The following is a 17,721-nucleotide window of genomic DNA, read 5'->3' on the forward strand; positions in this document are numbered from 1 at the left end:
ATTACCAAAATGTTTTCTATTTGCCTAATTTGGAGAACGTTTCAGACCACTTTGAATTACTGTCCTTAAATTCTGAGGTTTGCATCCATTTCCAGCAACATTTCCCTTCATGATGACGACTTCTCTCAGGTTTTTTGGGTTTCTCTCCACAAGCTTCTCACGCTAGTTTGCTGGAGGCTTGGCCAATTCTTGGCCAATAATCTTGCCTTTAAGATGATGCTTCCCTGTTGCCACATCCACATTTTTCATGACGCCGGTGCCGCCTTACTCAACAGTTGGAATGATGTTCTCAGGGTTTGAAGCTTCCCACTTTTTCCTTTGAATGTATCGATGGTTAATATGCCCAAACATTTGTATTATATTTTCATCAGACCAAAGGACGTGTCCTAATAAAAAGGTATTTGTTTTTTTTTTTTAAGTTACTTTAGGAGTACTGACTTCTTCCTTGCAGAGTGGCCATTCAGCCCAGAGAGGGAGTCACACAACCATGAATAATTGGAGGGTTGAACATTCCCACAATCTTTATACTTTGTTTATATAATTTGAACATCTGGAAATTTTACCCAAGGATGAACCTAATTTTTGAATGTCCAGAAGAATCTTTGATACTTTAGAGGATTTCTTGATTTGCCCATGACGTCGCACAACAAAACAGTCTGTTCTTGCATTAAAATTAGGGTTGTTAATGGATTAATAAAAACTAGCAAATTAATTGCAAATCTGTTAAAAAAATTACTTAAGATTAATCACATTTCAAGTCAGCCTATAAAGGTTTGTTCACACGAACGCGAATAAGACGTTTGTAGCGAGTGATTTATATATTATCCCCATGTAATAGGCACTTTCAGGTGCGAAGTAGTGGTCTTTGATGCAATGGACACGTTCAGAGGGATGCGATTGGAACATTTTGGGCAAAACAAGCAAAGCGACACTGCTAATAGACCAAAGCAAAATTTTGCTTGAGTTAAAAAATCTGAACTTTTCAGTCAATTCTCGTTGCTTTAAGAGTGCTACTCGCCAATTTATCTAAGCATAAAAATTTTGTTTTTTTTTGTTACATGTTTAGACAGTACAATTAAGTCATATTTCTATAGAGAAATGGATTTACTAACGAAAAATCTATCTCCTCCGCTCTGTGTACAACAGACAAGAGAAGCTAAGAAAGGAATAGACAAGTCTGTCTTGCAAAAAATAAAAAATTTGTCATAGCTTTAGAAAGATATGACATCATCACCTGGTCTTTCCCAAATTGTTTAAGTTCATAGTTATTAGTTTTTGTTCATTTTTCCATTTGAACGGAAGTAAAAGAAAATTCCCTCATAACTTTTGCCTTTTAGATAAAATTAATTATTTTAGTAATCCTAATTGACCTGAAACAGGAAAAGTTTAGTATGATTTTAATGTCAGATGGTGAGTAAAAAACTATTGGTGTACTTTTCTTCAATGTATGTGAACATCTGATTTAAGCTATAAACAGATATTTTATCTCTTCCCTATTCTCTTTGAATCTCTTTTTATATTTCTGCTTTTCTATAAATTTTCTCTTTTTGTCAACTTTAATGTTGTCGTTCCTCTCTGTCACGCTCTCTCTTTCCCCAACTTGCTTTTTAACATCACTTTACTCTTAGATATCACTAAATTATTTATGTTAGATGTCTTGCTTCTTTGTAAAGATCTGTTAAATTTTTCACCGGAAACTACAAAGTCTTAAACCATCACTGCCACTGATATGCCATTTTAAGGGATTTTTTTTCTACGGGAAAATGCGTATTTATTTCTGGTTTCCATCAGAAATAAGCGACGTGTGCTGTCCAAAGGTAGTATGACCGTTTAGAGCTCTTGCTTCAGTCTGCGGTGTCTGTTAGTTACAGATCTGAGGTGAAGGCCAGACAAGACGTTAAACCAGATATCAGACAACCTCCTTTCACGGATTACCGGCAGCCACCGGTGGATTACCGGCACCCTCCTGTGGCGGACTACAGGCAGCCCCCCACACTGGACTACAGACACCCGCCGCTGCTCGACTACAGGCCGTTTGCCATCCCAGACTACAGGATGCCTCCAGTTCAAGTAAGAAGCCAAGAATGTCTTTCTTTTCTATTACATAAGGGATTTTAGACACAGATTCCCATTCTAGGCTATAAACACAATCACCATTTAATGATCAGTTGATTAACAGTTTCGTCTGAAGCGTCTAGAATGAAAGTGACAAGAATAAGAAAGCGTATCCTGGTGTTTCATTGGAGAGTCCACAGACTGCTCAAACATTTTAGTGTATTTAAAGGGGAGCTATCATGCTTACTTTTAAAAGTTTAAAATATGTCTATAGGCTTTAGCAAACACGTTCATTAATTGTTTTGCACCAAACCATTCTCAGATAATGAGATTTCACATCCGCAGTTTAACTTATTTTGAGCTGCTTTCAGATTAAGCTATTTTAGGTCACTTTTATTCAAACAAGCTGTAGCTGGTCGCACCCTCATAGTTCAATGTTTACACTTGTGCTTTATACAAAAAAATGGCTGCAAACAGATGCACTATAATACATCTTGGACAGAAGTGAAGCCTCCTGCACAACCAGCAAAGTTGCAGCAACAGTTTCTGAATGGTACGTAGCCTATCCCTACAGCGCTGCATTAGAGAATTCCAGACCTACGTTTAAAGCCACATTTCTGCAGTGTAAACTATCCTGTTAGATTTTCTCATCTGCCTAGAAACATCTGTCTTTTAATGTTTTGTTTTTATAAAGTGTTGGTTTGTGTAAGATACGTCTAGGAGGCATTTTGGTTGTTTCAACGCAAAAATTGAGATGCTAAAAACGCTGCAAATGCATGCTAAACGATATTTGGTTAGTATCATGCTAACCATTAATCTTTTTATCTTAAGGGAATTATATGCACATTTTTAGCATGTGTTTATGCCAATGTAAAGTTGTGTATGTGATTTATTCCAATAAATTTTATAACTTCAATTTAAGATGTGATATAAAAGTAATGTGTTAAAAAGTTTTTAATTTTACTAGGTGAGGTCCAGTACCCACCAAACGGCGACAAAACATTTACTTTTTGCCAAAAAACAGCTGGATGTTTTTTTAGCGCTTGGGCTCGAAGCAGAACTACAAATGTGGCTTTCGCTGTTCCAAATACAAAACATATCTAACGTGATCACTAATTCTTTGCATTATTAGGTTTAAAGTATTTTGATTCTCCTTTCTGGACTTCTCCATCTACATAAAGACATACATACATACATACATACACTACATAAAAGTGTATTTTGCTTTCCACCAGCTAAAGAAACAACCAAAAGCAACTAATTAAGGAACTGGGATAAACAAGCAGGCAAAAATGAAGGTCAGGGCAAGACAAAGCTTGTGGTAGATAAACAGTCCAGGGTCGGTACACAAACGGGCAGATTGGCTAAATCAGGTTAGAGGAGTCAGGCAGGCTCAGAGGTCAGTAGGCAAAACTAGCCGGGATCAGGAAATCTGAATCAGAAAGTACGCTGGAAAATTACTAACCTATGGCTTGAAATAATCTGGCACTGCTGTCTGGTCTGGAGGGTGAATATATACTGTCATGTGCAGGTGGAACAGGTGAGCAGTAATGAGAACAGGGCGGAGTTAAACAGGTGTGTGAAATAAATGATCAGACCAGACATCAGTGCCGAGATCCTGACACATCTAAACATTCAGGAGCAAAGGATGAACAGTATAAACGACATCTCCCATTCTGGAAACTGTCACAAAGCCATTTCTGAGACTTTTGGACACCAGTGAACTACAATGAGAGAGCGAGAGAGATCAACCTTCGCAGCAACAGCCAATGGTTGGCCATTGCTGGGAAGGTTGATCTCTCTCTCTGTTTTTAGCACCGCCAACCTATGAAAAGTGCTCCAAGAATGCATCGAGCTTCATCCAAGAGTTCAACAAAAAGACCCAGAACAACATCTGAAGCTTCACTAAAGGTCACTGGCCCTTTATCAACTAAATACGAGTTATTGGATCATCTAGTTAAAACCTAATTTGCTTATGCCAGTATAGACTAGCAACTTTAAAAAGTGAAGAAATTAACATAAAATGCTTTTCTTTAAAGAACTATACAACTGACAGCAAATATTCAAACCATCATATCACAAAAGTTGCTTTCACATACAAGACATGATACTAAATCTAGAACAATAGTTATATTACTGTTACTATTTGCACTCATAGTAAAAAAAAATTTTCTCTCATTCCATAAATGGATATTTCTCACATTGAGGGTTTTTTTTTTACTCATCTTGACCTATTGCTTACCACAGCTGTAGAAAGAGGATCATATTCAACTATAGCCAATATATCTCTGCTAAAACTAAAGAACAACCAAAAAAATAAGGTGTGTGATGTTTTCTTCAGGTAATCAGTGTGTTGATGGCGCACATTTACAGCAGCACAAAAAAATATAAAACATGGACTTTCAGCAGCCGTTGCCGCCGATGGGTTGTCTAAACTGCTGCAAACAATAACATTCAGTCTCCCTCACCTGCAGCGCTGCTAGCTGACATAATTTAAGTGAGCTATAAATAGCACATGCAGAGATTGCACACAGTTCAAATGTGAACACATTAAACCTTGCAACATAAATCAACAGGCACAGTTGGATTTTTTCCAAAAAAATTACTCACAATTATGGCCCAGACTTTTTGCAGCCTTTTGTCTGGATAACAGATTTGCATGAGCACCTGGTCCTCCAACGGGATGTGCTAACCCGACCGATGGATAAAGCTAGAGAGGAAGGGTGGGGAAATTGGACGAGGTTGCCCGCATCGGACCACATCTCTAACAGATTCTGTAATAATGGTCCTGGCAGCGTTTCGTTGCACATGAAAGCTGCCAAAATGAAAAACATTAAATATCGCAGGTAATCATTCACAACCGTGGCGAATTGCAGCCAAACTGAGCTTTCCAAGGAGCTCTTTTATGCGCTATTTACAATGTGGCGAGCGCCAGAGAGATCCCAGCTCCTGCAGTGGCTTTAAAAATAAAAAAATTAATTAAAAGCAGATTTGTTGCACCGAAGTCTGCATTTCAGTAAAACTCATCGGAAATTAAAAAGAATGTAAAAAGTGTGGTTATTAAAAGCTGAATACTTTGTGTTTTAACCTAACATTTTCAACTGTAAGATTTTAACTTGTCTGAAATAATTTTGTCCTAATGGAAAAAGTCTCCATTTCCATCAACGACCTAAGCATTTTGAGGATGCTTCTTTATACCCAATCATGATACAGTTTCTATAAGTAATACTGACACCATGTGGCTTAAATCGGTACATCTTGCCAATCACAAAAATGTAATATGCCGTTTTTAAACGGTGTGTTGATGTGATTTTTTTTACTTCCACAGGATAGCTCTATCATGTTGTATTCTGTTCTACTTCTGGTCCGCTTCTCTGGCTTCCATGTTTGTAGGCTGCTGCTCTTTTGCCAAGATAAAATGCCAAATGCTGCGCTCTGTTTTAGGAGCTCTGGGAACTCTCATATGATTGGCTCAGGAACCAGGAAGTAAGCATGGGCTACAAAGTATTTCCTGACCGTACTTCTAGGTTTGAAAGGTGACTAAGACATTGTTGATGGAGAGGATGGATTGTTTATAGGGAATATTACTTCCATCCCAGGTGACAAATGAGAAAGAATTAGGCTGATTTTACAGTAAATATCTTACTTATAACTCTAATCTTTTTCAAATGAACCTGTTTACCTGTGCGATGCTCCAAACAGGTGTTTTTTAGCCTTTATCAACATTCCCAGTATTTGGGTTGTGATGCTACAATCATCTTTCTGAAGGCCTTAACAGCTTTTTGGACAACAATCAGAAACCCACAAGACTAAATATCTGAGCTTTAAGCAATGCAAAACTCCTTTTAAAGCCAGGGATATTAAGTTCTAATAAAAGTAGTAAAGGTTGCCAGGTTTAGGTCCACAGGTGTGTTGAAACCTGGATAAACTAGGCCACAACAGCAGGTATTTTTTTATTGCCCTTTGGACATAAAAAAACATTAGTCATGATTGTCTTCTAATCTTAATATGAACTAATAAAATGCTCTAAGGTGATCAAAGGGTACAAAATATGATTAGATTTTATTATGTTTTTGATCAACCCTTCTTTAAAAAAAAAACAACTAAGAAATTGTTTTGATCCAAATTGTTGCCTTGCACTAAAATGCTTTTTTTAAGGGGCTGATTCCACATTTATATGCAAACACAGAACCAAATCTAACGGTGTCTGATGGGGGCTTGTTTCAGCTTTCACAGGACTTTGACTACTTCACGGTGGAGCTGGAGAAAAGTGTGAAGGGGTTCGGTTTCAGCATCCGAGGGGGGCGGGAGTACAAGATGGACCTGTTTGTCCTACGGCTGGCGGAGGACGGACCAGCAATCCGCAACGGGAGGATGAGGGTAGGCTTGATGATGCGCTCTTTCTCTTCCCATCTGACAACGCTGTAACTTCCTCTTTAAAGGTTAAGCAGCTTTCTATCATTCTGGATTACATGGCGGTCACTCAGTGTAATTGTGTGATGCTATCAAAGCTGCTGCAGCGATGCTTCTCGTGTCGTATTAAAAACTCTGACTTTTTCTCCTCCCATATTTCTAAAACTCATCTCCCCTCTACATGTGATCACATTAAGCTAAGCTTAAAGTGTACTTAGGAGTTTGCACGGCGACGCAGAGTAGCACAGAGTTTATAATGCCATAAAAAAACACACACAGAGCCACTCAAAATACAGCTGTTGTGTTGACTTATCGGGCTCCATCTCTAGTCTGTATGTTTTCTGATTTACTGCTGCAGAAATACATTAAAACTTCCTCTGCGGCTTTTTTTCAATCCGTCAACCAACTCAACCCGATGCTCTCTGCTTCCTTCTCTTGTACGTTTTACAGCTTTTGCGCTTTGGGCTGATGGCCCCTGTATGATCTACATTGCTTATCTGTAATGAACCTGTCAAAGATAATGTGTGCAAAATGCCCCCAAGGGAGGCATTACTCTCCCTCCTGGATGCTGCAGTCAACGCGGTCCGGCGAGCCTGGAGGGAGGTAGGCTAGCAGAGAGGGAGGAATCCCTCTGGGGGGCTACTTAAAGTCAGCTCACAAGCTGCTGTGAAATATGAACACGTGGTAATATGCACCATATGGAGCAAAAGTCTGGAGTTGTCTTGGAAAAATACAGTTTGACAGTCAGAAAATTGTCGCTTAGCACCAACAAGGGGATTCTCAGTGTCCATCCAACCATCCATTAACCCATCCATCACATTCAAGATCAGGATTGGAGAGTAGGTACCTCATAATCCCACAGCCCTACTGGGGTAAATGCTCAACCGACTCCTTTCGATGCAGCTACTTGCCCTTTCTCTAAGGCTTAGCACCGCAAGCCTGTAAATGTGAGTGAATGCTCCTCAGGACCTGATAAAGCACTATACAAGTACACGCCATTTACCATCACTCAGGAACAAGACACTCCAATTACATCACTTCTGACAGAGACTAACCCCCAACCTGGAACGAGCAGTCAACCTTTTATTTCCCCAGTTGAGAACAACGGCCTTGGACTTAGAGGGGCTGGCTCACATCCAAGCCTCTCAGCTGCCAACCGTGCCAGATCACGCATGTGGTCATGGGTTAAGGCCATCATCATCATCATCATCATCATCTGTCAAAAGAAAGGATCAGACCTTGAGGTTTCCACACTAGACACCGCTCCTCTGAGACCCTGTTCATAAATGCCACGCAACAGGACCGGTGACGAGGGGCAGCCATGGTGGTGTCCAACCTGCACTAGAAACAACTTTTTGGGGACGAGGCGGCAGGGCTTCTGCAGAACCAGGCAACCTCGGCAATTCCACAAGGGTGGAGATCTGATCCACTGCTCTTCAGTCAAGACCGACTCCACAGTGCCCCTGAAATTGAGATTAAAGCCTGGATTCAGACCCTCTGGTTCAGTTCTGAAAGATTGAACTTTCAATATGGTCTGTGACCCTTTAACTGTTGTCCCAGTCCTATATGATACGTCAACCATGTCTGTCCAACACGGACCAGAGCCTTCAGCATTTTGGGCCAAATCCCATTTTATTCAGGGATCCTTACAGCTATAGTTGGTAATCCTGTTCATACTTTGTTATACTGAGTGAAATGGTTCTTCCATCCTGACAGTAGTATGCATTTAGAAAAAGAAGGTTAAAAAATGTGATCTCTGTGAGAGCGGCAGGCCTGTAAAATCTCTGACCAATCACTTCCATTCGCACCGAAGGGCAGTGATTGGTGAGAGTTTTTGTTCTGCCCTCAACCCTTCAAGTTCTGGGGGTACCGCCTTATCTAGTTCCTCGTTAGTTTTCGTTTGCTTGTTGCTTTTGCGCACTTCTAGTGTTTATTTATTTTTTTATTAATATATCAAACAAATAGTGTACAAAAACTCGTTGAGGTACAAACATTACAACATGGGTAGAAAAAAATTGACAACTTCTAGTGTTTATGTATCTGGTTAGCTTAGCGGCTAGGTTAGCGGTTTGGTGTTAGCCGTTGATTGTAGCTCTACTACTCTCACTGTAGACGTTGAACATGACTGAGAGTCACAAGAAGCAAACCGCGTTCATGTTTATGAGAAGAAGAGGAAGGCCGCAGTAGAAAGAAATAAGACCAAAGTGGATTTGGGAGATTTTTTCACGTGGACCCCCTGAAGAGTGGAAGAGCAGGTAAAACGGTGTTGCACATGCACCAACTTGGAGAAACTTCTGGAAAAATCAGCGACTCTATCTTTAATGGTCTCCTTCCACCGCCCAAAGCAGAAGACATCACTCCTCACGGTTTCTCCAAAACATCCTTGAAGCCAAAGGAAAATCCTTTATAGCTTCTATGTACTTTTCCAATGAACATGTTTTGGTTCTGCAGCCCAACAAACCAAATGTTCAGCAGAAATTCAAACTCAATTCATTTTCAGTGATTTGATCAGTTCTTTCAGCTTTTTTTGCAACAATTTAAATACATAGTTCTACATTCTTCATAGAACCAGTCAGCCCCTGACTATTATTTTAACACTCTTGGTCCCAGAAGCCGAAAAGAATAAAGGCACTTTGATTTTATTGCCCTGTTGACAAAAATGTGAACACGGCAGCATCATAAAACCAATTATCTGTTTTTGGACACTACCTTGAAAAACTATTTTCCCTGTTACAGATTTCTTTTATCTCGGTGAAATGTTTTGACTCAGAGGTACATTGAGTAAATAAAAAATGCACTTTTGTATTCATGATCATGTCATTTTTAGGAGCTACATTGAAAGGTTTCTTTTTTAACCTGCTTGTATTTAATTCCAGATTTTGACTAGGCCACTTACAAACCTTAATTTTTATTTATTTTTTTCGCCATTAAGGAGGCAGCTCACTCTTGTGCGTTAGATCATTGTCCTGCTGCATAACCCGAGTATGCTTGAGCTTAAAATCACAAACTGATGGCCAGTTTTATTTATATAGCTCCAATTCACAACAATCCATTCCAAGACCATGAAACTTCTTCTGCCATGTTTGACTTTAGATGTGAATCCATTTTTTAGAAATGTTAACTAAGCGCCACATCTGATGCTTTATTTGTTGTTGTGAGTTATTTTTAACTTCCTAGATTAGTTGTTGATGCCCTTTTGAAGTAATTTTGGTAGACCGGCCTCTCCTCTATTTGAGAAAAATGGCCCCTACTGTAATTCTCTGGAGTTAGCTGTAACAAACACCTTATTACAGTTAATTTCAAAATCATCTACTCAGGTTATGTGTCTGAAATTACCATTTGTGTGATAATCTGAAGCATTTAAGTATAAAAAAAAAAAAAAATGATCGAATTTAGGTGTAAATATGTTTTGATTGAACTGCTTTCTTTGCTGTATGTTGCTTGTAAATAAAAAAAAAACACTTATTTGGAACAATTTTCTGTTTATGGTGTTTGCATTGAATTAAGAAGTACTGCTTCTTTTTACATTTACAAGTTACAGCCTTTTTTATTTGAAATATGTTGAAATCTGAGCAGCACTAACTTGGCTTCGCCGACTAATTTGTAGCTGTGTTTTTTAACTGCGGTTCCCTTGTTTGTCATCCTGGGTGCAGAGAAAACCAGTTTGCTTTTAATTTCAGTAAATTAGAGAAACTGGTTTGAAGCGTTTGTGGCTGGCTGTCTCTTTGGGGGTTTTTTTAAGACCCCAAACCGCCTCTGACTGTTTTGGGTTAAAGTCCCACAGCAAATAATCACTGATACAAATTTCTGTAAATTAACTATTCTCATATGTGATGACAATACAATTCTCATGTCACGTCATCCAAATTCACAATTTCCATTGCCTTTTATTTAACTTCTATCCCCATTGTTCCCCATTTTTTACTAAGATGAAAATTGAGACTGCTCTGCTATTTGGAGGTCAGGTTTAATGAGCAAATCGTCCTGCCTTCCTCCCCTTATCATCCTTGCTCAGGTCCACTGTAATGATACCTAATATCCCCACCTCCCTCCTTTGAATCAATCCCCCTCCTGACTTTTAAATTGCTCTGAACATTACAGGATGAGATGTCCATTTGTTAGCATAATTTTGCTTCATGTTTTGTCCTGTTCCCGATGAATCCCTCCCATTAGTCATCCTCGGAGCGGAGAAGTGTCTTTTATTGAGTTTGAGCTTAGGGGCATCAGGGACTGGTCCGGAACTGCTAAAACAGTCCAGAATATATTTTCACAAGATGTTGTGTCACCATGTTGGAAATATGCTGATGTCCTCGAACCACACAGTCTTGGATAAAATATTTTTTTAAACATTAATTTAAGAAAAAGACCAGACTAGTTTTAGCTGGTTACATTTATTTTAGTTTAATCTGTGTTTTACTTTAATTTTAATCTAAATTAAATTTGATCACCTAAAGTTTATTGAATTATGTCCTTAATCCATGTGTTTCTATACAAAATGTATTAATTCATGAATGTTTTTTGTTCGCACTGCCCCAAGACTACACCGGATCACCCATATAGAAGCCTCCTTGAGTCCTCTGGCTATGGTTGGTTCAAAAGTGCTTGGAAAAGGGGACATGTCATGCAAAATCCACTTTTTTTAAACCCTTAAATATATTTTGTCTACTTTGAGTCTTTAGGGGTGCAGAAATCCTGAATTTAGTCTGTCCAGGAGCTGCGTAAACATCTTTGTTCTTTTGGGATCATATTTTTCTATTACAAATTTTTATTTCTCGGAGGAACAATTTTGCTGTCCAAGCTGGAGGATGCTAAGGCTATATAAGTAAAAATATTCAGTTCAGTTGGGTGTATTAACCCAAATGATTCATTACACCGTCCCCCAGCAGACTACAAAAATGACAGAATGACCTGGAAGGGGGCGGGGAGTAAAATGCCTAATTTGCATTTAAAGAGACCGCATTAAAACGAGTTGCTCTCAGATGCAACTCAGAACAGGAGTAAAAACTTGGAACGTGTGAGTAAATTAAGTAATTCAGACTTAAGAATTGCAGCTCTGCTTTATATAAACCCCTACTGAATGATTTACATGTGAAAAGCATGAAACGTCCCCGTAATGGTTGTTGGATATTATGAGATTACAGAGACTGTACTGCAAAGGTGGTTACCCTGGAAAATACAGATAAACGGACGCTGGAAACCAGAGTCTGGCATACTTGGATTAGACAGAAAGAGCATGATTTTCTCCACCAATGTGATGAAGAGAACACTGTTCATACTGTATAGGCCCCTAATGGGTGGACACATGCTTCTTATTTAAGGTCTGTGAGAACAAACGGAGTTCTCAAGTACCGGGTGTGTTGTGTTGTTATGAGAACCCAGTACTGAATCTGTAAACATTCCTCTGCCTTTTAGATTAAATATGGTAAAATCTAGTTACGGTTTGAAGAGTGTTTTTATCACTACAGAAGTCTACAATAAAAACACCACATTACCAGATAAAAGAACCAGGGGAGACCGTGAACAGGTCAATAGTTTAACAAGGCTGGTGTTTATTATGGTGCACTAATATGCTTTTAAAGTTAGACAAAGTCCAGCTAAATGTTTCTATTTTTCCTGTTTTTGTAACTCGTTTTATTTTAAGGTGCAAAATGCAGTACATCTTTCCTCCATCTGCAATGTCTTGTTTCTTTGATTTGTTTTTCTAGTCTGTGTCTTTTTCCCAATAATTTCACCACTCCTGATCCATTCAGCAGTCTCATCATGACTCAGGTGACCAAGTATTGCACTCACACCAAGCAATAGCCCCTAATGACCCAGGACAGTGATGGGTGATGCATCTGACTTAGAATGTGCCTAGGAGGAACAAAAAAAACAGCAGTGCACCTAGTGCAAGCCACCAGAATTGATAAAGACTCCTGGATAGGTGCCGAAACGTTTTTAAGAAAGAACAGAGTGAAAATCCAATTGCCTCCGATTGAAGCCTAAAAGATTAATATATTCCTTTTTACCATGTTGCATTTTTATATTCAGTATTTTGGGGTGTTTGCTGCTATGTTTTGAAGCAAATATTCGGTAATGAACCTAAACTCGTCTTAAAGCTAGGGTCTGCGTTTTTTCCTGAAGTTTCCCCAAGTCCCTTTTTGAATAACTGCACATGGGCAAGACCGTCTGACCTGCTCTTCCGCTCTTATGAGGGATCGCGTGAAAAAAAATCTCCCAATAGGGCTCGGGATCCACGTTGCATTGTGGGACGTGGCGGCCATATTGACAGCAACGCAACGTTAAAATACCTCTGACATAACGTTGTTGAACGAAGAGACGTAGAAGTAGAGTTGAGAAAGAATAGATATAAAAAATATGTTAAAATACCGAAAAGGATCTGAAATTTACCGGGACACATTGAATAGAGAAATCAGGGACCGGTATGTTGACAAAATCAGCATTATTATGGAGCGCCGACGACCACTTGTTGCCACTGTTTTGCATATCAGACGTCTTCGGCTGCCTTGTTTGTGGTGTGAGCGCCTATACTTCAGAACAGTTCCAAAGCTGGACTTCCGGCGGCACGAGGGTGGCGATGGCTGCGTGAAAACTTCTCTCCTGACCAAACTGCCATAAACCCCCATACATCCCAGGAGATTTGCTTAGCAAAATTTCAATAGTTGATACTAATGTCGGGGGGAGACGAACGGGGCCCAAGTATGTCGTTAAGGAGGAAAAAAAAGGACACTGACATGGAAAACACGGGTGGCAGCGACGAGGCTATGCTAGGCGAGACGGTCTCATTAGCCTCCATCCGTAACGTTATAGGTGAAGCCATGGCTAGTGCTACATCTGAGCTGGAGAACAATATTTCTCAACAGTTTTCAGACTTCCGGAGTAATATTCAAGAGGACATTAAAAAACAACTTGGCGAAATGAGAACGGATATTAATCTGAAGATGGAGGAGACCGTGAAGAAAATTGAAGCGGTGTCGCAGAGACTGGGGGAAGCTGAGGAACGGGTAGGAGAGGTGGAGACATTCAATACGGAAGTAAACGAAGTTTTAAACCAAATGCAGAAAACTCAACTCCAACTGAAATCGAAATTAACCGAACTCGAGGGGCACTCCCGCCGTAATAATATAAGGATCTACGGCATAAAGGAAGGAGCCGAGGGCACCTCCATGATAAACTTTGTGAAAAACCTCATTCAGACTGAACTGGGTGAGGACATCGGCCCAGACGAACTGGAGCGCGCTCACAGAGCACTCGGATCCAGACCAGCTGATAACGCCCCCCCGAGATCAACAATCGTTAAATTCCTGAAATACTCGACTAAAGAGAGGATTATCAGCGCAGCGTGGAAAAAACCCATCACAGCTGACGGCAACAGGATTTTCTTTGACCATGACTACGCAACGGCTGTTATGGAAAAAAGGAGGGAATATCTGCCGATCAAGAAAGTACTGAAAGAAAAGGGAATTAAGTTCCGCACACCGATGACAAAAATGCGTGTTTTTCTGGACTCAGGGACAGTTCTATATGACAACGCGGATCAAGCCGGAGATGACCTATGAGCAAAGGGGTTCCCGATCCCACCGAGACCCGAAGGCAGATCGAGAGAGACGGCACAGCCACGCTCCAGCTGGGAGCAGGTGACACGCCCCCGACGCAGAGACGGCAGGGATTATCATCAAAGGATCCGGGACAAACTCCGCAGATTTCAACCAGAGACTGATGCGGACGCCGAGGACTGTTGATCCACACCGTTCCCATGGTAACACCAGCTTTCCTAAACACCTGGTGATGTTCCCGCTTTTGTTACTGGACACTGGACAGCGACGGTAGGCTGAACTCTTCAGACCACCTGAATAACATTCACCTGTTATCTCATCTAAACGGTCTGTCACAAAATTTAAATGCACTCCTATATCACTTGTAAGTCATAAAGAGTACAGTAGGTTCTTTAAGTGCACTATTGAGTATATCCCTTTTAAACGTGTAGTTTTCAGCTGAATGCTAGGCTGGACCTTCTCCACCAGGTTTATTTTACTTGCAGTGCCCTTTTTCACAATACAGTATACTTGTTGATTTCCATAGGCCGAGTTTTTTATTTAACTTTAATTCCAAAATAAGGCAGTAGGTTAGTGGTTTTTAAATGACAATCACCCACAACTTGAGGGGGCCCCGCAACTTAGCGGCTGAAACATCCCCCTACACAAGAGGTCCAGGAAAAACCTCTTCGATGGAAGACCATTGTTTGTTCACTGTCATGTTCTACTGTTGTGACTGTGTTGTTATTTTTGTTCTTGGTTCTTATTTGCTGTTCTTAGGGGAGGCGAGTGAATGCTTAGAGAACACTGGTCCATAACTGAGTAACAAGGAATATAAGGTTATCACCCTAAATGTCAATGGCTTGTCGACTCCTGTCAAGAGAAGTAAAGTGATATCAAAAATAAAAAGGGAAAAGGCACAAATTATATTCTGTCAAGAAACCCATTTAACAGATCAGGAACATGAGAAGTTGAAGAAAATGGGTTTTAGACACACCTACTATTCATCCTTCAAAACAGGACGCAAGAGGGGCGTGGCAATTTTGATGCCAAATAAGGTTCACTTTGAATTTCAGTCAGAGACTAAAGACAAGGAGGGCAGGTTTATTATGGTAAGAGGCAAACTAGATGACAGAGATGTGACTCTGTTGAACGTGTATGCTCCTCCAGGCAGCAACAAAACATTCTACAAGAAGATATTTGATTTAATAGCATTCCAATCAGCTGGAGTCTCAATCTGTGCAGGTGATCTCAACATAATTCTAAACCCAAAGTTAGACACTTCTAATCAAAAAAGGAAATCCACCCCCACCGAAAGATGGGTTAAAAGAAAAATTAAAGACCTAGGTCTGATAGATGTCTGGAGGGATTTTCACCATCAAGAAAAACAGTTCACTTTCTACTCAAGCCGTCACAACGCACACTCAAGAATCGACTACTTATTCGTGCATAACACAGAGAGGCACAGGCTTAAGGAATGTGAAATTTCCCAGAGAGATATATCAGATCACTCCTGCGTCCACTTAAAACTACATCTTGATACTAGACCCAAAACGACAACGTGGAGATTAAATGTAAACATGTTAAACAGTCCTGAGTTTAAAGAGAAAATAAAGAAAGAATTGAAAACCTATTTGGATGATAATGACGACGGAAATGTGAATCCAGTGATGCTTTGGGATGCCGCCAAGGCAGTCTTGCGGGGGAAAATTATATCAGAATCTGCATTTATTAAAAAAATGAAAACCCAGAAACTCTTAAACCTACAGAAAGAACTAGCAGAACTGGAACAACAACATAGTAAGAGTAAAGATCCACATTTACTCATACGGATGAGACCACTCAAACAAGAAATAGACAAAATTTACTGTGATGAACTGGAAAAAAATCTGAGGTTTACAAAACAGAGATACTATGAGGCAGGCTCCAAAGCGTCCAAACTGCTGGCCTGGAGGCTGCGAAAACAGCAGTCAGAAAACACAGTTTACAAGATAAGGGATCCTACCACTAAAACAGTTACACATAAACTAGAGAGTATAAAAAAAGCTTTTGAGAAATTTTACCAGACCCTGTATACTCAACCCTCCCCATTTGATTCAGCTAAAGTAGAAGAGTTCTTGAACCGACTAGATCTGCCCTCCCTGGGGGAATCACAAAATGGAAAATTAATAAAGGAAATATCAGTCGAAGAGATCGATAAGGCGATCTCCTCCCTGAAGTCTTCTAAGTCCCCAGGGACGGACGGGTTTCCAGGGGAATGGTATAAATCGTTTAGGGAGCAGTTAATTCCAATGTTACATAAAAGTTTTAATTTTACCTTGAGGGAGGGAGTCCTACCTCCATCTTGGAGGGAGGCCACGGTCTCAGTGATTCCAAAAGAGGGTAAGGACCCAAAGGAATGCGGATCTTACAGACCTATCAGTGTTTTAAACCAAGATTATAAATTATTCACAACTATTCTAACCAAAAGAATGGAGGAAGTGATGCCTTTTCTGATTGATGAAGATCAAACCGGGTTTATTAAGGGCAGACAAACTCAGGATAACATAAGGAGAACCCTTCATACTATTGAACATATAAAAAAGGAGAAAATTTCATGGTTTTCATGAAAAGTTCATTAAAGGCATTAAAACATTATACACATCCCCCATAGCCAGAATTAAGGTAAACGGGGACTTGTCAGGAACTATCCACCTACAACGTGGCTGCCGTCAGGGCTGCCCAGCCAGCCCAGTGCTCTTTAATCTCTATATCGAACCTCTTGCTCAAGCCATAAGACAGAACCCCATCCTGGAGGGCATCACAATAAAAGGCATAGAACATAAAACATGTCTTTACGCAGATGATGTCTTGGTCAGCCTAAAGAATCCAGAGTCGGGTATTCCAAGATTAATGGATTTCCTGTGTGTGTATGGAACCCTGTCAGGCTATACCCTTAATGTCGATAAAACACAAGCCTTGACATTCAACTTTGTCCCATCGATGGATCTTAAAAACAAGTATAAATTCAACTGGGACTCTACCTTTATTAAATACCTGGGTGTGAAATTAACAAAAGATTTAACACAGTTATTCTCAGAGAATTATGTAAGTATTAATTCCCGGATAAAGGAAGATCTGGATAGATGGACCTCCTTACCCCTAGAACTGGGTAACAGAATTCTGACAATTAAGACAAATATCTTACCCAGATTACTCTATTTGTTTCAGTCCTTACCCATTTGTGTCCCTGAGAGTCAATTTAGAGACTGGGATAAGTCGATATCCCGCTTTATCTGGAATGGCAAAGCTCCCAGGGTCAGATATAAAACTTTACAGCTGCCTAAATGTAGTGGGGGGATGGGCTTGCCATGCCTTAAAGACTACTATTTAGCGGCACAAATAAGACCACTGCTGCTCTGGTGCAATAAAGACTATTTTGCGAAATGGAAAGAGGTGGAGTTATCACTGTCGGACAGACCTTTACAGAGCCTATTAGCAAACCCAATCTTAGCTAAAGAATATGATATCCAGAGCCAGTGGGTTAGATTCTCTATAGAAATTTGGTTTGGCCTGGTGAAACAACTTAATATTCAGAAAGAGATTAGAATTTTAATGTGGCCAACCCTTGACCCAGATTTTAAACCAGGTATGAGTGACGGAGGTTTTACCCAATGGGCGAGAAAGGGACTCTCCACCTTATGTCTTCTAATCGAAGACCAGGATTTCATAGACTTTA

The 17,721-nt window shown here is 40.0% G+C and overlaps 1 protein-coding gene across 4 annotated transcripts in view; it reads left to right on the forward strand.

The window, feature by feature from the left end:
- The window catches only part of magi2a (membrane associated guanylate kinase, WW and PDZ domain containing 2a), a 311,230-nt gene that overhangs the window by 279,349 nt on the left and 14,160 nt on the right, over positions 1 to 17,721 (forward strand). For 3 of the 4 annotated variants that reach the window (XM_036149357.1, XM_036149356.1, XM_036149358.1), the window contains 2 exons: positions 1,866 to 2,070; positions 6,283 to 6,435. In XM_036149357.1, coding sequence (XP_036005250.1) covers positions 1,866 to 2,070; positions 6,283 to 6,435 — 358 coding nt within the window. The remainder of the gene's footprint in view (positions 1 to 1,865; positions 2,071 to 6,282; positions 6,436 to 17,721) is intronic. The other variant, XM_036149359.1, reaches the window with a different exon arrangement.

The sequence above is a fragment of the Fundulus heteroclitus genome, chromosome 17, assembly GCF_011125445.2.
Source record: "Fundulus heteroclitus isolate FHET01 chromosome 17, MU-UCD_Fhet_4.1, whole genome shotgun sequence".
Lineage (NCBI taxonomy): Eukaryota > Metazoa > Chordata > Actinopteri > Cyprinodontiformes > Fundulidae > Fundulus > Fundulus heteroclitus.